Source organism: Lissotriton helveticus, chromosome 6 (assembly GCF_964261635.1).
Source record: "Lissotriton helveticus chromosome 6, aLisHel1.1, whole genome shotgun sequence".
Taxonomy (NCBI): domain Eukaryota; kingdom Metazoa; phylum Chordata; class Amphibia; order Caudata; family Salamandridae; genus Lissotriton; species Lissotriton helveticus.
Window position 1 is genome coordinate 1,121,337,448 of NC_136067.1, and position 20,620 is coordinate 1,121,358,067.

The 20,620-nt window shown below is 44.3% G+C and overlaps 1 protein-coding gene across 1 annotated transcript in view; it reads right to left on the reverse strand.

The window, feature by feature from the left end:
- The window catches only part of SYNE1 (spectrin repeat containing nuclear envelope protein 1), a 2,361,447-nt gene that overhangs the window by 991,941 nt on the left and 1,348,886 nt on the right, over window positions 1–20,620 (reverse strand). Inside the window, exon 72 of the mRNA XM_078648775.1 lies at window positions 17,768–17,914. Coding sequence (XP_078504901.1) covers window positions 17,768–17,914 — 147 coding nt within the window. The remainder of the gene's footprint in view (window positions 1–17,767; window positions 17,915–20,620) is intronic.

Consider the following 20,620-nt stretch of genomic DNA (forward strand, 5'->3'; position numbering starts at 1 on the left):
TTAATCATGTTTTTAATAATTATGTATTGGTTTTTGTAAATGGTTTATATTTATTTAATTCTTACATTTTTTATTATTTAAACATTTTTTATTTATTTATAAGTATGTTATTTTTACCTCCACGCTATCTAACACTTTCCCTACTGTTGCACTCTCTGGAGTGGGAATAGTAATTTTTACCCCTACGGTATCCAACACTTTCCCTACTGTTGCACTCTCTGGAGTTAAAATAGTAATTTTTACCCCTACGCTATCCAACACTTTCCCTACTGTTGCACTCTCTGGAGTGGGAATAGTAACTGTTACCCCTACGCTATCCAACACTTTCCTTACTGTTGGACTGACTGGAGTGGGAATAGTAATTTTTACCCCTACGCTATCCAATGCTTTCCCTACTGTTGCACACTCTGGAGTTGGAATAGTAATTGTTACCCCTACGCTATCCAACACTTTCCCTACTGTTGCACTCTCTGGAGTTGGAATAGTAATTGTTACCCCTACGCTATCCAACACTTTCCCTACTGTTGCACTCTCTGGAGTGGGAATAGAAATTGTTACCCCTACGCTATCCAACTCTTTCCCTACTGTTGCACTCTCTGGAGTGGGAATAGTAATTTGTACCCCTACGCTATCCAACACTTTCCCTACTGTTGCATTCTCTGGAGTGGGAATAGTAATTTTTACCTCTACGCTATCCAACACTTTCCCTACTGTTGCACTCTCCGAGTTGGAATAGTAATTGTTACCCCTACGCTATCCAACGCTTTCCCTACTGTTGCAGTCTTTGAAGTGGAAATAGTAATTTTTACCTCTACGCTATCTAACATTTACTTCCTTTTTGCAATTTGTTTTACATTTTAATTAATTGTTATTTATATTATTATTTTATGTATATACATTTATTTGTAATTTGCTATATTTTCATTTATTTATAAGTTATTAAAATAATTTTTTAGAGTTATTATTGATGAAGAATATAATATGTATTATATCTTTATTAGTTGTTTTTATTTCATAATTTATTAATTTTAAATATTATAATATATTTTTACCTATGTTTATTACATTTATAAGTATTATTTTATTAATATTAAAAAAAGTAAGTAATTTTTTTTTTTTTAAACGATATTTTTGACCTCTATATATTTTTTCCGATATTTTTGTACTTACCTTGTTAGAGATAGGATGTCGATATTGTTGTAATCGATATTTTTGTTGCGATATTTTTGTATGTAGATATTTTTGTATTCGATATTTTGTCATAGATTCAGCAGAAACACAGATCCTGCACCACTGGACACAGAGCATGCTTATGTAGCACTATGCAGGACAGGCACGTTTTTTGCAGAGATCCTCCTCCACCCTGATGGTGAATGGGACAGGTAGTCCCCCTGTAACAGCAGAAATGAGGCTCACCTGATATAAGTTACAAAGTGAAGTAGGCAAATTAAAGATCCGTACTGTAGGAAAGTGCCCTTTTTGGACAAGGCCAGCTTCACTTTTTGCCTGGTAATTGATGCAATTTTGACTGAAGTGCACTATGTTCTTGCTATCCTGGTCCCCAGTGCCAGATCTCTTTCCCTAAAACTGTGCAATTGTTCCCCCAGTTGGCAATACCTTTAGCACCCCCTGTAAGTCCCTAGTAAATGGTACCACTAGTACCTAGGGCAGGGAGACTAAAGAGTGTCCCAAAGGGCTGCAGCATGTATTGTGCCACCCTAAGAGACCCCACACCATACTCATACAAATTGCCATTGAAGGCTGTGTGACATGGTGCAACTATCAGCGAGGACACAACATGGCATACCTCCTGTGTGCCATACCTACAGACACTGCATGCATTATATGTAAGTCACTCCACAGGTGGCCTTACAGCCCTAAGGTAGGTTGCATTATATTACATGTGAGGACATATCTGCATGAGTAAATATGCCCTGTGATGTCCATGTCGATCCCTGAACATTGCCAGTGAACAGGAAAGCCATCTTGACTATATGTACTGGGCACTGGTGATTATGAGTTCCCAGGCAACATAATGGCTTCACCAAAACCAAAGATGTTTGGTATCAAACATCTCATATTAATAAACCCTCAGTGATTCAAGTGCTGGATTTATTAATACATTCACCCAAAGGGCGCAAAACCCTGCCTGCCCGCACCAGCCTTGACAAACACAAAGCAACCGTCTCATCCTGCAGTGGAGACTCTACCAAGAACCCTGGTAGACTTCCAGCCCTTCACAAACTGCCAGGAATCTCCCTTGGAATAGAGGAGCTAATCCCCTGCAGTTCCCAGCCACCAAAACAGCAGAGTCTGGCTTACCGTACTGGAAAGGGTCTCCTTTGTCTGAAAAGTCAGATCCCTCTCCCCACCATGTGAAAAGACGCCAGGACCAACTGGAGCCACATAGCACCACTACATGTGGTACAGGACCCCTTGCAGCAACCAAAGCCTGTTTAAGTCCAGTCAGGACTCCAACAGCACCGAGACCGAGGGACGTCAGCACCTCAGAGACCCACTTCCATGGTCGCCCAGCTGTCCTGATTTTGGCACCCTCAACCAGCGAGACCGACCACCACAAGGCTCTGCACGCACCAGCCTAGCTGAAGCAGACCAAACCCTATGCACACAAGTGCCTCAGCCTTGGTTACCAAGAACCGACTGTGCTGCATTGCTCCCAGGACCTTTGTGAACCGAGGCCCCCATTGGGAGCTCCCAGGCGTGTCTCCCTGTGCAGCCTATTTTTAGGTGCCCCCCTTCGGTGTAGTACGGAAGGCTACCAACCCGACCAACACCTCTGCAACCAGATGCCCCAGGGTAGCTAAACTCTAATTACTTGTTGTACTTTGGACCTTACTCCCACCACTTTAATCCTTAAAGGGACCCCCGGAAACCGACTCCAAGTATCTGTATACCGTATCTGCCTTTTTCTCCCAAAGGAAAGCTTTACACATAAAAACACATTTAAGTGACTATTTTACTTGCCTGTAGAATGCAGTATTTTAAAAAGTACTTACCTGATAACAAAGTTCTTTGTATCAAAATGTATATAAAGATACAAGTTATTTTTCTAAATTGGTCTCAGATTTATTCTTTGAGTGTGTGCATCAATTCAATCAACTTTATTTGAAGGTAATAAGCATCCACTAAAGCGTTACACAGTGCAAAAACAGCCATAAAATAGACAATTCATAGCTTAACAATAAAATATATACATACAATGTGGTAAAACAAAACAAAGATTAATAGCAGCCAAATTCGATGATAACATGGACCTAGGGGCACATACAGCAGATTTTAAAAAGGACCCAATGTGCAAAACAGCTTCCTCATCATTTAATAACAATAAAAATCTAAAAGCGGGTCTACATTGGCCAATATCAGAACAATGTTTCTTTAAAAAAGGGGTTAAGTAGTGTCTGGTATACCTAGCATAAAATATACAAAAAAACATAAAATGTAGCATCAATTGGCCAGATACATCATCGCAGGGACGTAACTTAGCTTCAAGATTATGAGCGAAACCCAATTGGAAGCAATGTATATATTTTGCAGTATAAGATCCAAAAAGAAAGAGTAAAGAGCATTCCCAAAGACTGTGAGCATACCAAATATAAACGGTGATACAATCAGTTTCGATCAGATCAAGATATATGACCATGTTGGGCTTCCCTGCCAAATTCCTTAATACGTTGTGATTCTTCCTTATTAAAAAACACATCAACTGCAGTTATTTTATTCACGCTTGCACATGAAAATGGATCTGTAAAAACAGAATGCATCCCAATTTTCTGACACTCAGCCTTCACATACACTATCTATGAGATTAATAACCTTCTGTTTAGAGACTGTCACTTATAATATCTCTTGTTAGAGTCGCCTCATCGTTTCTCCAAATTGTGAGCCACAGTAGGACCGGCCGTATCTTGATTAGGTCAGTATTACAGAGAAGCCAGAGCTCTTTATGGCAAATAAAATGTGATGCTGATATGGGTACAGATCAAAGCTTTCTACACAATCTGTTTTCTATACTCTGAATGGCCGAGCAATTTGAAATCCCCTAAACTTCTGCCCCGTACAATGGCAATCGGTACACATAGTGATTTGTATACCCGTAACAGAGGGGTGAGAGAATCACCGCCCATTGGTTGAGGAATACCACTCAGCAACCCACTGACAATGGAAAATTTGGTAGAGGTACACATTATTAAGGGACCATGACCCGTGGGCAGAAATAATAACATCAAGATAAGAAAGGAAAATGCTACTTACCAGTATGCATCTGTTCTTGGCATGTAGAGCTGCAGATGCACACACTATGCATAGATCGCCATCTGGTGTTGGGCCTGGATGTTTGCAGTTGTTTTTGTCTTGGAAAAGTCTGTGGAAGTCACGAGATAGGTGACTCCTCCTTTGGATGATAGTGAGCATGGGCATCAGCTCCATCTTCAGATTGTTTTTCGTCAGCAGGGAAATGATGGAGTTTTGTGAGAAACAGAAAAGATGCCCATGTACGCTGTATCTAAATAAGATAATACTGGAACAGATAAAGGTAGGTGGGCATGTGTGGATCTGCAGCTCTACATGCCATGAACAGATGCATACTGGTAAGTAGTATTTTCCGTTCGAGGCCTATGAGCTGCAGATCACACACTATGCATAGATTGTATCGCAGTACCCGTCCTTAGCGGCAACCACCAGTATCTGTTGCAGTAGTTTGAAATAGTGTTTTGAGTACAGCTTGCCCTACAGTAACTTGTTGTTTTGTTTGCACATCTACACAATAGTGCTTTGTCAATGTGTGCGGTGTAGACCATGTAGCTGCTTTGAAGATGTCATCTAAGGGAATGTTCCCTAGAAATGCCATTGAAGCCTCTATCTTGAGGGTAGAGTGGGCTTTTGGAGGAATAGATAATGTACGTTTTGCTTTCTGATAGCAAATGTGTATGCATTTAACAATCCACCTTGCAATTCCAGATTTTGATATGGGGTTACCTTTATGTGGTGGTGAGAAGGACACGAAAAGTTGTTTTGTTTTGCGAAAAGGTTTTGTTCTTTCAATGTAACAAAGGAGTGCTCTTTTTACGTCCAGAGTATGAAGAGCTCTTTCTGCGACTGTTTGTGGTTGCGAGAAGAAAACTGGGAACTCCACAAACTGATTGAGGTGAAAGGGAGAAATAACCCTAGGGAGGAATTTTGGATTGGTTTTGAGAACCACTTTGTTTTTATGGAGTTGTAAAAATAGTTCTTGAATAGTGAGTGCTTGTAGCTCACTGACTCTTCTAAGGGAAGTAATGGCCACAAGGAAAGCGACTTTCCATGTAAGAAATTGTAATTCACATTTATGCAGAGGTACGAATGGCGGGCCCATTAGTCTTGTGAGAACAATGTTCAAATTCCACACAGGTGAGGGTGATACCCTGGGAGGAATTATTCTTTTAACACCTTCCATAAATGCTTTGATGGAAGGTACTCTGAATAGTGATAAGTGCTGCCTATTCTGTAAGTAGGCTGCTATGGAAGCGAGGTGTAACCTAATAGATGTGTATGCTTGATTACACCTTTGAAGATGTAGTAGATAACATATGATGTGTTGAATAGACACATCTAGTGGATTGATGTTGTTGGTGTTACAGTATATCACAAATCTTTTCCACTTGGCTGCATAGCAGACTCTAGTGGTGGGGCGTCTAGCCTCTCTGATAACGTTCATACAGTCAGAGGAAGGTTATGGTAACCAAACTCTAAGACTTCAGGAGCCAGATCGCTAGGTTGAGCTGTGCTGGGTCCGGGTGTCTGATGTCTCCATGGCTCTGTGTTAAGAGGCGTGGGGAGAGGTGTAGTTTTTGGTGCTGGACTACTGATCCAGCTATGTTGTGTACCACGGATGTCGGCCCATGTTGGAGCAGCTAGGATTAGTGTTAGTGAGTGTTGCTGCAGTTTGCGCACCACCAGTGGAATGAGTGGGAGGGACGGAAAAGCGTATGCGATTCTGCCCGACCAATTCATCCATATCGCATTGTTTGTGGACAGTGGGTGTGGATATCTGGCGGTGAAGCTTGGGCATTTGGCGTTTCCATGTGTGGCGAAGAGATCTATCTCTGGTTGTCCCCACATGTGGAAAAACGGTTGAAAAACTTGCGGATAAAGTTCCCACTTGTAATTCTGTTGAGTTTGATGACTTAACAGATCTGCTATTTTGTTCTGGGCTCCTGGAACGTGTTGGGCTAGGAGAAAAATGTTCTGGGGAATAGCCCATCTCCATATGCTTTGTGCTAGTCGAAAGAGCTGTAGGGAGTATCTCCCTCCTTGTTTATGTATGTAGTACATGTTGTCGGTGCGGACTAGGACAGCTTTGCCTGATATTTGTTTCTGGAATAACTTTAAGGCTAGAAATATGGCTCGTAACTCCAGGTGATTGATGTGGCGTAACCTTTGTTGAGGCGTCCACTTGCCCTGGATGGTGTGATGTAATAGATGAGCTCCCCAGGTGAAGAGCCATGCATCTGCTGTTAGCACAATCTGTTGAACGGGCTCGATGAGCGGTCTCCCCTTGGAAAGCTTTTTGGGTGTTCCACCATTGCAGAGAACGATGTGTGCGGCCGTCCACCAACACCAGATCTGTAAGCTGACCATGAGCCTGGTTCCACTGACGTGCTAAGCATTCCTGTAGAGGACGCATCTGGAGTCTTGCGTGAGGTACTATAAATATGCAAAAGGCCATCATCCCTATCAACTGCATGAATACTCAAGCTGGGAGAGAGTGTTGCGGTTGAAATTTTGTTATAAGGCTTTGCATGCTTGCTGTTCTGGGAGGACTGGGATGCAAGTGCTTTTGAAGTGTTTATTCTGGCACCGAGGTACTCTTGTATGTGTGATGGTTGTAGGCAGTGGCGTAACGAACCTTAAGGGGGCCCCCCTGCAGGGTAACTGAAGGGGCCCCCTACGGACTTAATCGAGAGCTCCCCAGCAGAAGTGCGGTGCTGACGGGGCCCCCTGGAGGGTGAGGGTCCCCCGCACTGCGGGGGCTGCAGGGGCCTGAGACTTTGCAAGGTTTGTGGTAAACCCTAAGGTGTGTAGTAGTTGGATTGTAGCGTAAGTGTGATGTAAACACTGTCTGTATGAGTTGGCTTTTATGAGCCAGTCGTCAGGTATGGGAAGACGTGATTTTGCTGTCTTCTTAGGTGAGCTGCAACCACCGCCAGACATTTGGTGAACACTCTGGGTGCTGTGGTGACTCCGAATGGGAGTACCCTGAATTGGTAATGCTGACTGTCCACTACAAATCGGGGATATTTCCTGTGAGAGGTGGGAATATGGAAGTAGGTGTTCTTGAGATCTAGAGTGGCAAGGAAGTCGCCTTGTGAGAGAATAGGAAGGACTTGTTGAAGCGTGACCATGTGAAAATGGTCTGAGTGTATGTATAGATTTAGGGGGTCTGAGGTCTAGGATAGGTGTTAGAGATCCGTCCTTTTTTGGGATGAGGAAATACAGGGAGTAAACTCCTGTGTTTTGTTGATGAAGGGGGACTGGTTCTATAGCATGTTTTTGTAGGAGGGAGATTACCTCCTGTTTTAGTAGTGATAAATGTTCCAGTGACATTGGGTGCTGCCTGGGTGGTATGTTTGGGGGGTAGAGGTGAGTTCTAGACAGTCACCTGTTTGAACAATTTGTCTCACCCACCTGCCTGTGGTGATGTTGTTCCAGACAGGAAGGAACTGTAGCAATCTTCCCCCGCCCACGGTGGAATGGTCCGGGGGAGCGGAGGGAAGTCATTGGGTAGGGGTGGAGGCAGAGCGGGCATTGTTGGTCCTGCCTATACCTTTGTTATTATTGCCTCTGTAACCTCCTCTTTGATAATCTCTGGTTAATGTGGTCTGAGTAGGAGTCTTGTAAGAGGTGGAGGGGTTGTCAGAGGAGTAGCCTCTGAAGGTGCCTTTGTAAAAGGAGCAACAAAAAGAACGTCTGGGAGCTTGCGATTGCAAGGCTCCCATTGATTTAGCCTTGTCAGTGTCTTTTTTCATCTTCTCCAGAGATGAATCCACTGTAGGTCCGAACATGTGTTTTTGGTCTAATGGCGGGTTAAGGATGGAAGTTTGTACTTCAGGATTAAAGCCTGAAATGCGTAGCCAAGCATGTCTACGCAGAAGGACACTTCCAGCAAAACAAAGGATGGTGGGCTATTCCTCCTGCACCTCTATATCAGTTTAATCATATGTAATAGTCCCACGCAACAAACCCAGACACCAACGGTCCTGTGGTGTCACTGTGTTCCAGATCCTAGAGCAATGCTTGAATGGTGTGCACAGGAATTAAAGAATATCCAGGAATTTGCTCTGAAGTTTCCATAAAAGTTCTTTATTAGGCAAATTTCACAATTGATTCACAGACAGCACGCAGTTCAGCCAACGCGTTTCGTTCTCAGAGAGAACTTCATCAGGGCTTCTCAGGGTAATACCCCTCTTGAAGGAGATAGATATTAGGGTCTCATGTGCTGTAAGTACAGCTGCTATCATGTACACCAAAGGGATCCCAGTAGAAAGTGAAAATATCTTTAAGGAATAGGAAAGACTTTTAAAGTAGTCACGTTCCCGGGTTGCATAGATAAGTCCAGAGAAATTCCTCCAACTGTCAAGGTGTGATATGTCTGAGTCAACTGAGTCTGGTGAAAGGAGATCACAATCCAAGTCACATAAACAGAAGTCCAACGGTATTATAATCTGGGGCAGGTTATGATAAACACGCCTTTGCAGGATGAGGCTTCCGTAATGGGGGTCCTTCCCGGTGTACACAGATAGTCTGATATAAAAAGCCTTGAAACCAATAAGCATTCAAGAAGCTTGAGGCAGTACCACTTGTGTTGATAGCCCGGGAGGCGGTGTCTGCTGCGTCTAGAGCGCAACGGATGGGGGTGTTAGTAATAAGCTAACCCTCCTGTATGAGGTCGTTGGCCTTGGTTTTATATTTGTCAGGAAGGTGTTGCAATAGGGTCTCTAGTTCATCGTAGTGTGCCCTATCATACCTAGCTAACAGAGCTTGAGTGTTTGCGATACGCCATATGTTAGCTGATTGTGACGCTGTGCGTTTACCAGAGGCGTCCAAGAGTTTGGACTCTTTGTCTGGAGGTGGAGCGTCCCCTGATGCTTGCGGGTTAGCCCTTTTCCTGGTGTTGGAGACTACTAAGGAGTCTAACGGTATGTGGCCCCTAATGTATGCTGGGTCTGCTGGGGCGGCTTTATATTTCTTCTCTATCCTGGGGTTAATAACCCTAGCCCTAACAGGATCTTTAAACACTTCCGGTGCATGTTTAATTACCCCTTTGAGCATAGGTAGAATGGAGGTGGACTTTTGTGAAATATCAAAAGGTCCAGTAAAAAATCCTCTTCCACAGGTTCTGTGTGTAAGTCAACCCAGTGGTATTGTGCAGCTCTGTGAACAAGCAGGTTGAAACCCGTGGTATCCTCTAGAGGGGAAGGTCCAGAGGGGTAGATGATGTCTTGTGGTACGTTAGGGACATCTGGTGTGTTGTAATCGTCCCAGGGGTCTGGGGTAGAAGGTGGACTAGGTTGCCCTAGTGGCTCATCAACTGCCCCCTCCCCTGTGTCATCAGAGGTGTCATCATCATCCACTGGTGGAGGAGATGGTGGAGGAGAGTGGTGTGGTGGAGAAGGAGGTGGAGAAGGAGAAGGAGGTGGAGGAGGAGGTAGAGAAGGGATACTGAGAGGAGATGTAGCAATGTCCCTCTTTCTGGGTTGTGGAGCCGGTATAGGCGTGTCCAGTGGTCTCTTTTTAGAACTGAGAGTCAGCTGACCAGTCTTTGGGTCTTTTAGAAGAGTTTTTTGTTGGGATCTGGTTTGAAAAGCTCTTCTGCTGGAGGTTGGTCTTTCAGTGCCGATTTTTTTGGTTCCGAATGCTTGTGCAGCACTGACTCCAGAGCGGTTTTGTGCTCTTTAGGCTTGGAAACAGTGATGTTTTATAGTCTCTGTAGGAGCCTGCTGAACCGGTTGTTTTTTCGGCTACAAGGTCTTTTTCGGCTCCGAAGGTTGAGAGTCTGTAGTCTTCGGTAGCAGCTTTTTGCTCGGTTCTGATGGTTTTTTGGGAGTCGAGGGATTGGTGCCGGTAGGCTTCGGTGCCGAGTGCAGAGCAGAGGCAGTAGTCGGCACTGAGGAGGAGCAGGAAGACGATGTCTTCTATTTGGGTGTCGGGGTTTCAACACCAACGGCAGGCTGACTCAATCTTGAGTGGCCTGAAGGCTTAGTTGTTGACTGCTTTGCCGGGCCCGGAGGTGGGGCGTGAGAAGTACTGTCTCGGTGTGCACCTGGGCCCGAAGGTGTGACTGAAGCCTTTTTCGGTGTTGGGGGGAGGGGGTCGGGGTCGACGTCAGTACTTACGACCCGCTGCCCAGGAGTGATGTCTTCAACGTCGGAGTCATCGGCTTCTTCGACCCGCTTCTATTCCGGTTCATCAACGCCCTCCTGGAAGATGAGCGAGCCATTGTTCTTCGAGGTCGACGATCTTGAATGGTTTTCTTGGAGCGGAATGAGGCGCAAGCCTCGTGCTCAGGTGAAAGGCAGAGGTTACACACCTCATGAATATCTGTGTGTGGGAACTTCGAACCACATTGAGCACACTTCTTAAATGGAGTCCTTTCCGTGAGCCTTATGTAATTACCTAAGTAGGCCCGAAGGCCTTAGTCGACGACCAGAATCGAGGACTTCTAACTTGGAGAGATGGGCGTCGACTAGGGATCGCGATGGAAACAATACCGGAGAAAAGGGTGAAGGATTATGTGTTGAAAGTTGAATCGGTAACGGCACCGAACTGGAGCGCGATAAACACATCAGAGCCCGATGGCCGAAAAAAAAATTCTGAAGATGGAGCCGATGCCCATGCGCACTATCATCCAAAGGAGGAGTCACCTATCTCGTGACTTCCAAAAACTTTTCCAAGACAAAAACAAGTGCAAACATCCGGGCACAACACCAGATGGCGATTTATGCATAGTGTATGATCTGCAGCTCATATGCCTCGAACATATATTAACACTACTCTAACCATCTGTACCGATTTCCATGTTCCGGAGGGGTCTGTACTTAGGGCCAACAGACATAATGTGGCATTTAACAAAACTGGTCTGTAAATTTATTCTTGAGTGGGTGTCTCATTTATTGCCTCTGTGAGTAAAACAAATGCCTAGCTCTACCCTCTGATAAGCCTAAACTACCACAAAAGAGAGCATTAAGTTTTATCACTTTTGCCTCTGTAAAACAATAAGGGTTGCTTGGACTCTCTACAGAGTGTACCTAGTTTTGGTCCACTATATAGAGAGCCAGCTTCCTACAAGTACCCAGTATGCTTTGGTCAGATTGCAGAGCAAACCTTACTAGTTATGGGTACAATATAAATATAACTTCCCCATTAAATATGCCTAAATCCTTAAATTGGCCCAATGAGGTGATAAAAAGAGACATAAAATATTTGTCAGAGCCGGTGTGATTCTACCAAACTGGGGTGGTGTGGTGAGCAAAGGAATAATGGATTTAACCCAGATCCGTGTGACTGGTGGTGAATGTTTGAATTGTCCAGCATTCTGTCCATCAATTGTTTCTTTTGCATATGCTGCTGCGATTCTAGCTTTCTTGATAATGACCTGCAGAATTCCAAAATGCTGGTTTCTTTCTTTGGGAAGCAGCATTATTGACTTTGAGTAGACACCTCTTATTTTCTTTCCCTATTGCACATTTTAAAACCATGTGAGAAATAATTAGCTAGTTTTGTACACTTGTTTAAAGTACTTTTGGTATGTATGGCATGTTTTAGGAAACAACTCAAATATAAAAAATGTACAATGCCCAACAATCATACATTGTATTGTTTTATCGTTGACCATGCAAATGAACACAAATGAACTAATTTGAAAGGTAAAGTTATGCTTAACCAGACTTTGCAACACCAGGCAGAGGATGCTGACAATCACACACCAGTACTTTATTGGCTTTCCCAAGGGATGAGAGGGTGCCGCCCCACAGGTCTTCTCAGAACAGTGGTTCTGGGTATCGGTAGATAAACTCTTATCCTAATTCATTGTTGAACAGGCTCCTAGGTCTCTTGTGGAGAGACTCCCACTGGGTACCCCCCCCGACCCGTCCCAAGATTGCTAAAGGGCTTAGCTATAGGGATAGGTATGCAATATTTAGGGTGGCCAGAGAGAAAGGGGAACTGAAGTACCTTTCCTCCAGGATTCTGATCTTCCGAGACTATACCTGGCAAGTGCATCAGGAACATCATCCCTTAGAAGCTGCTAAACAGCAGCTTCAGGCAATGAAGGTGCCCTACATGCTCCTATTTCCCACCAAGCTTAGGGTGATACATGCATCCAAATCTTTCTTCTTCAATACCCCAGCAGTAGCTTGGGAATGAGCCATGGAAGAAAAGCCCCTATGGTATCATTTCCTGCCACCAAGGAGACAGCGAACAACTGAACAATAAAAAACCGCAGGAGAACCGGCGCGGCAACCATGTTAAATGGAGGCACTCTATGAGGTGGTTAAGATCCTAATGGGGATCCTCTGAGTCCTTAATGTTAGACACAGAAAGGTCAGGAGCAGACCGCTGACCCCTTGCGTCTGGGAGTGGCACAGGCGTGGTGGAGGCATCGGCTGCAGGTGGGTTCCCCACCACTGCCATATACTGCGGACTCTCATAAGGGAGCCGCACCCTTAGCTGAATATGTACCAACCTGACAATATTTGTAGTCTCCTGAGACCGGCTTCACAACGTTCGCCTTACCAGCAACACAACATCCTAATTTTCTGAATGGGGTAAGGGGAAGTCGGTTTGGGCACTGTAACCTGTTGAAGTTTTGTTGCACATTAATTAATGTTGGGACAACAGATGCTTGTGGGTACGAACTGTGGGGTGGAGGGGACTTGGGGTCTTACAGGAGGGACTGCTGGCCCTGTTTGCCTTAATTTCGGTGAGTTTACAGGAAGTGCCGGGACAGCAGATTGTTTGTTCGCATTCCAGTGCAGGACCTGGATGTTGACCTGTCTGCAAGGGCGCCCTATGGGCTCCAGCAGCAGGACGTTTCCAATTGCTACATAAACATTGCCACATCATGAGAGGATTCAAAGGTATGACATGGAACATAAATGGCGTGATTGATAAAATAAAGAGGTGAGCAGTCCAAGACTTTGTGAGGCGCCATGCGGCGGACCTCTTGCCGTTGCAGGAGACTCATTTGTTAGGAGCCAAATGTCCATTCCTAGCCAGATATGAGTAAGAGAGAGTGTTCATGCCGGGATTTCTAAGGGATCAAGGGATAGTGCTTTTTCTAGTCATCAACTGCCCATGGTGGTCCTCAAGGTGTATGCAGATGCTCAGGTTCAATACTTGGTGGTTGAGGGGGTAGTCGCAGGGCAGGCCTACAAATCTGAGTGTATATGCCCTCGATAGCTAGCGGCCCTACGCTGGAAACAGTGAGGACCATGGTATTACGTCTCCCATGTGGCCACAAAATTATTTGAGGTGATTTCAATACAGTGATGTTATGGAGAGGTGTGGCCGGAGGGGTGAATCGGGGTCGGCGGTCTACTAACCCATTCCATATATATGAATCTGATGACTCTGGGATATACCCATACTTCAGCAGCCCACAGAACACGGTTGCTATTTTATCTCATATTTCTACAAGCTTAGATCTGTTTGCCACCACAGGAGCCTTCATCCTACACATGCATTTCAGACCACTCCCCAGTGGTGATCCAAGTGGGGGATTTCACCCAGTTTGGTGACTGAACACCTGGTGCTTCACCGATAGAAAGATTTTGCACTTTCTAGCACAGGAATTAAGGGTATTCCTGAAACTGAATGAAGGGTCAGTGGACCCTCCAGGAGTGCTATGGGAGGCGGAGAAAGCCTGCTTGCAGGAACTTCCCCCATCACATCTTAAGCCATGGAATAGACAGGCACAGGCAGCAACAATTTAACTGGAGGCCCATATTGCTTATCTTGAGCGAGGGGTGGGGACGGAAGGGATCAAAATCACCAAGTGGTAATTGACAGGGCAATACTACGGCAACTCTAGCTTCAATGAGGCTCACCAATGTTGGCTGGCATACTCCACCAGGGTTCATGAGTGGGGGGATATGTCCAGCAAACTGCTGTACTGGCTGGCAACCCATGGAGTGGTCAACCGGGTAATCTCTGGCATAGTGGGACCGGCCTTTACAAGAATCACAGAAGTGGAGGTGATTGGAAATGCATTCACTACCAAACCCTGTATGCGAGCTGGGAGAGACCCTCCCAGAGACAGCATATATACTCTTAAGGACCATTTCCCCACTGGAACAAGGAGGCATGGAATGTCCTATTGAGCTGCAGGAGCATGAGGAAGACTTCAGAGACTTGAAGCCAGGCAAGACTCCGGGAATGAGCGGCTTCCCGATAGAGTACTTTTAAAAGTTCCAGTTTTCCCTACTGCCACCATTGCTGCCCATGTTGAGCAGGGCCATACAGAAAGGCAAGTTCCCAGGGGATCGGATGTGGCCACCAACACTGTCCTTCATATGGAGGGGCAGCTTCTGGAGGAGTGTTCCTCATGGGTGAGATGTGAAGCGCAAGCGTGGGACTTGAATGGGGGAGGGACCGGAAACCCGTATCGCATTATATGCAGATGATGTACTACTGTTTCTCTCCAGCCCAAAGGTCACAGACCCAAGCCTTTTCCAGATACTGGAAGTCTACGATCAGGCATCAGGACTCATAGTAAATTGGTCGAAGTCCCTGTTGTTCCCCCGCTTTGGTGGAGCCGCAAAGGAGAGTTGGCAGAGCCGGGTGGTCATTCATAGGCTGAGTTTTCAATATTCGTGTATTCATATATCTTTGCTACCGGACCTTGCCTGGTCTTTGAACTTAACGCTCCTGGCTGCTAACATAAAGAAAGACTTGGAAAGGTGGGCCCACCTAACATTCAGAAACGTGGGGAGGACGGCACTCTTTAAAATGATACTTGTGCCAAGATTTGTCTACTCTTCAAAAATGTCCACACGTGATCCCACAAAAATCATTTGCTAAAGTACAGGCCAAGTGCGGCTTTCCTCTGGGCAGGCAAGGTGCCACATACAGTATCTGGCAAGTGTTCCTAGTCCATTTATGATGTGGGCATGGCTGCAGCTGATGTACAGCTGTATTACTGGTCCTTTCAGCTAGTGGTCCTCAATGACTAGCTATATGGGGTTTGGCAGATCTTTCAGTTTAGACTGAAGTAATGGCCATGGGCTGGGATTCTATCATGGATATAGTGTGTGTAGCATTGACTCCATGCCCCCTTTCGGATCTGTCACAGCTGGTCTTCCTGGTGTGGAGATTGGTGCTGCGCTGGACGAGGTTGGATGAAAATATAACTTTGGAGACCCCATCTTTGGAGAGACCGCTGGCTGGGGCAGGTATACCGCTGAGAGTGCTTTGGCAAATGGGACTTAATTGGTAATTCTAAATTGGGTGATGTGTGGAAAAGGTCGCACTTGATGATGTTTCAGGAGCTGAAGGTGGAATAAAAGCTTCACCACTCACAATTTTATAGTTTCCTGCAACTCCGACATGCTTGGGGGTTCTTCAAGAAGTCTCTTGCGGGCCCCCAAGTTCACCCTCCTAGAAGCCCAAACTCTAATGGGGGCCTTGGAGGAAGGGGAATATCTCACATTTATAAGGTTGTAGTAATCACTCCACGGGACTCCTTTGCCCACTTGAAGACCAAGTGCGAAGAATGGGTGGGACCAGTGGAGAACACTTAAGGGACAGAGGCAATAATGGCTCCACAGGAATTGGTGCTATCCTCCAGACTCCACCTGATTCAGCTGAAATATTTACACATCACAAATCTGAAGCTGCTGAAATTGTGGATGACTCACCACTGTCCGCCCTCTGCGTGCATCAAGTGCGCTGAGGAGGGTACAAATTTATTTCATATGGCCTGGTCTTTTCTGGTGATTGTGTGGTATTGGGTGGCTCTTTTCCATTCACTTGCACTGATTCTGGAATGGCCTATTGATAAATCTCCCCATATAGGGCTCCTGGGTTTCCTCAATGACATAGGCAGGAGTAGAGAGGAAAGGTCATTAGTTGGCTTGGGTAGACTCATTGCTAAAAGGGATTTAGCCCAAGCCTGAAACTTGGCTAATGCACCATCGATATTGGCTTGACTTAAGGAAATAGACTGGTGCGCAAAAAGTGAGGAACCTATCCATTTCACAAGAGGATGCCCCCATAAGTGTAAGAAAATCTGGGCCAAATGTGGGCAAATAATGGACTGTAATAACTGATGTGCTATTAAGTATTGTCTTCTGTGTCTCAAAGCTGTACATGACCGCTGACATAGTCTGGTTTATTAACTTCCTTTTAAAAAACAATTACATTTTGGTTTAAAAAAGGGAAGATTATGTTTATACCTATATCTCGTTCTATTATGAACTGTCAAACTATTACAATGTCAAATTTACATTAACACTAGCTATAAATCAGATCGCTCCTTGTAAATAGAGAATTAATTTTTACTATTTACATTCCTTAAATGATACTGTTGGGCTGATTCAGCGTTTAGTTGGTGGAATTTTACTCCATTCCTTCGCTGAGGAAAATATGCCACATTTAGACCATGATTACACGTTGTGCAGAATAGGGTAGATTATTTATCACACCCGGTAAATTCCATTACCCTATGGTGAGATATTTACAGGGTGTAGTAAATACCTTTTATTTTGAGTACTTTACTTGAAAAGGATGCATACCATAAAGTGCTGATATTTAAAATAACAAATTACACATCATTTTCCTTTTGTTCCAGGCTTTTTTCCTGATAAATTTAAGCAGGTTTGATTGCTGGAATATTAGAGGGAAAACTGTGAAAAGGCTAGTTTAGCCATGAGCTTATAATCAGGGCCTAACATGTCTTCACTACAGCAGAAGAGGTTTCCTCACCAAAGAGGTTGCGTGACACCTGCGGTAGAAAAAGTGGAAATGATAAGGTAGAACTGTGCAGTTTCTGTTAGCAATTGCGGTGATGAAATTCTACCCTTGTGAAGGGGGTACAATATTTCTGCCCACTTATCTAGTCTCCCTTGCATGCTTCAGATGTTTTTTCATGTTGGTGCACACAGATCGCACTATTTATGTGCATGTCTGCTATCCTTTCCCTGGCACTTGCACAAATCTAACTCTGCAAGACATAGCACAAAAAGTGGAAACAACTTACAATATAATCCACCGACAATTGGAAAACTGGTGATAGAAACTGTCATCTTTTGCAAAACGTAATCATTTTTCTACAAATACTGTACATCAACGGATTCATATTTGAATGCCTACTGACTTCCGTAGAATATAAAAACGTAGATTTTAACTTGAATGCTTCAACATAATTGTGAAGTCTGGTTTTCACAATGCACAATCAGTAAATAAATAGCACAAATGAAAGTAGTAGACAATTTAAATATCTTCTGTTAAGAAATTAAAATTCTTTGTGGTTTTAAACTCAATTTTAATAAAGTGCAATTTTAACATACAAATTATCTGATTGAAAGCTTTGACACTGTACAGGATGTGCAAAGACATCTCTCAATGATCTTTTTTCCCTTCAATAAAATAGACATGCATATTCTTTTCTTTTTTTCAACACTAACCAAATTAATGAAGAGCAGTTCGTAACAACGTATGCTCTCAGTAACATGATAAGAGTTACAACATATATAATGTTTGTCTACCAATATACCTGTTTAGTGGCCTCTGCAAGGCTAAACGGTGGCCGAGTGGTTGGAATTAGTTGGGGCTGAACAGAGGACAGCCATGCACGACACTGCTGAAGAGTGTCTTGATGACTGACATGCTTCTGGAGTTCATGTTCCAAACTCTGATAAACCTAGAAGAAAGGTAAAGAAAGCTGAACTGTCAAGCAAATACGCAGAATTTGTTGTGGGTGGCATAAACAGCATCTATACTTTTGTGCAAGTGTTGTACAAAGTACAAAATCCTCTACAATGTACCTTTGAAAATTTTAAATAAAAGTTCTCACTTTCATAATGCAGTTACTATCAAAGTGCATATTTGTATTAGGCCTGCTAATTAGTTAATTTAATTACAGTTTTGTGACTTCCTCCCACACTGTGTAGCAAAATTGAATATAAAAAGCAAAAAAGGCACAACATATTACAAACAAAAATTAAGTTAAACCTTTTTCTCAGATAGTTTTAGGAAAATTAGACTTTATACAGTGCAATAAAAAACAGTACCACCTTTAGTGGCACCGGAAATCATTTGAAGCTGTAAAACAGAAACTGAGGTTTTTCAACATTATGTACATGCTCCTTTTCCCGGCTTGGTTCAAAGTCCTATATGGCATGGTAGTGGGTGACAGAGTAGCAAACCCTGCACGGAAACTTCCCCCCATCTTGGGACCCGTGGCGCCAAGGAGGGCACCAGGCAGCAGGAGTTCATCCTCGGAGTCGCGGGTCAAACATATGGGGTCTCACAGGAGGAGGCTCTTGCACACAGATATCTTATTGGCCTCCACTGGTGTGGGGGCGAACACTCCCAAACATAGGTGTCAGTGTGGACTCACAATAGACTTTTGCTCAGAATCTCTGGGCAACCTTCGAACCTGCGATTCTGAGCAAGCGTCCATCGTGGGCTGACCCCTACCGGACTTCACGTTGATGCCTGCAGTCTCTGCAGTACGACCCACCTAACTGCGACCTGCTCCGGTAAGCCTTTTTCATGTCTAAGGGCACCCCTGCACCGAAGCCCCTGGGCCTTGGGAGCTCAACCAATAGTGTCCCTATGTCCCCAAGCATCAGTGTTTACGTGGGCAACTGTTGGGTTTCTTCATCCGGCCTCCTGGACAGAACCTGCACCCTTTTTCCAAAATCGATCTCCCCAACTGATTTGCATTAGGCGCCCGATGCTGTGTAGGCACTCTGCACCCGGCCACCCCAGTGCCACTAGGGTGTAAAATTGATGCTGCCTTGTGCCTCCCGTGCTTATGTTAACCTCAGAGACTGGTCTTAAAATTAATCTAGAAAGAAGCTTAGTTTTCTAGAATTGGTGTGGATCTCTTTTTTGAGTTACGTGCCATTTAATAATCACTATTTGTATAACAAATGTGTTAAAATCCTCTGTGTTAGGCGTAAGGCTGCTCGCCCACACTACCACAAATAGAGCACTTGGGTTTGCATAGAAGCCCTGTACACTTCTGAGGGAATCTCTTAACTCCTTACACGATATGACCAATTATTGGTATATCACATGAAAGAGCCACCTTCCTACATTGATGGTGTAGCGGTGGGGTGCAAGACTCAACATTTGTTGTACCACTTGATTGATAAGAGATTTCACAAGAGGTAATCCAAAATTGACTTTAGCTTAAATATTTTTCCAATTTTCAATTTGTTCCAAATGTTCTTTAAACTAGTGTTGGGGCTTTGGTTAAGTACCCCATTGTTTAGCAATTAAAAGCCTGTAAAGTATTTAGGTCCTTAGCAGTCCATAACATTTTTTGTAAGTTCCTGATAAGTTCCTAACTAGTTTAAACACCATGTCTGAGACCCCAGGGACCTCCCAGGAGCTCAGCCTGGCCCCCTATGCACACCGGAAAATTCCACAACTCAAAGAAGTGTGCAAGGCATTGAAACTTTCCATGGATCCTAAAACCACAAGGCTCATCGGCAGTAGTTGCTGCCAGAGAATGACAAAGCCCTGGCAAGTAAAATTTCCCCCATTTGTGAAGGGGATGATGGGTCTCAAGAGGAGGAGATTGAGCGGTCCATCACTACCCACTCAGATAGCAACACCACTGGAAGTGACCCCAGCAGTGTCCTAGAAGAGGTACATACTGAAGATGCAAATCTTCAGAAACTGTCGAAGAGGATAGCCTTAGAGGGTAAACTACTGCCAATAGAAAAAGAAAGAGCCGAGATGGGCTTAGGACCAATCTCTGGTTGCAACAAAATAATAAATGGGGAGCAAGTAGAGTCTTTTGACCCTAAAATCCCCAAAGGGATTGTCCCTAAATTCTTTGAAGGTGATGATATCACCAAGTGGTTTATTGCTTTTGAGAAGGCCTGTCTTAACAGGCAGATTCACAGTAAGCTGTGTAGTGCTATCCGGTAGGAAATGGTCTCAGAAAAGTGCAGGGAGAGAATCCTGACACTCACTGAGAAAGAGGCTCAATCCAATGACTGATGAAGGGTACACTAATTGTACATGACTTTGAAGGGCTTTATAATTTCATAATGAAGGCACATCTTTTTATTAATTGCCACCAAGAGAAAGTACATCAATTCTTGGTAGACCTAAGTCCACTTTCTCCTCAAGAGTTGGGGAAGAAGGCAGACCACTGGGTCAAGTCAAGGGTAAATAAGACTACCACTGGTGGCGGATACCAAAAGAAAGAGGCCAATCCCCCCTCCCTCCCACCAAGGGAAAGAGGGTAACCCTAAAAACAAAATCTTCTTCGGGCCCTGTTTGAACTTGGGGGTCTCTAGTTGGCAGAGGTAAGTACCTTTGTCCAAAAAGGGACCCTTACTTCTAGTCAGGGTAAGGGGGAAACAAACTCTTGATAACCCCTGCT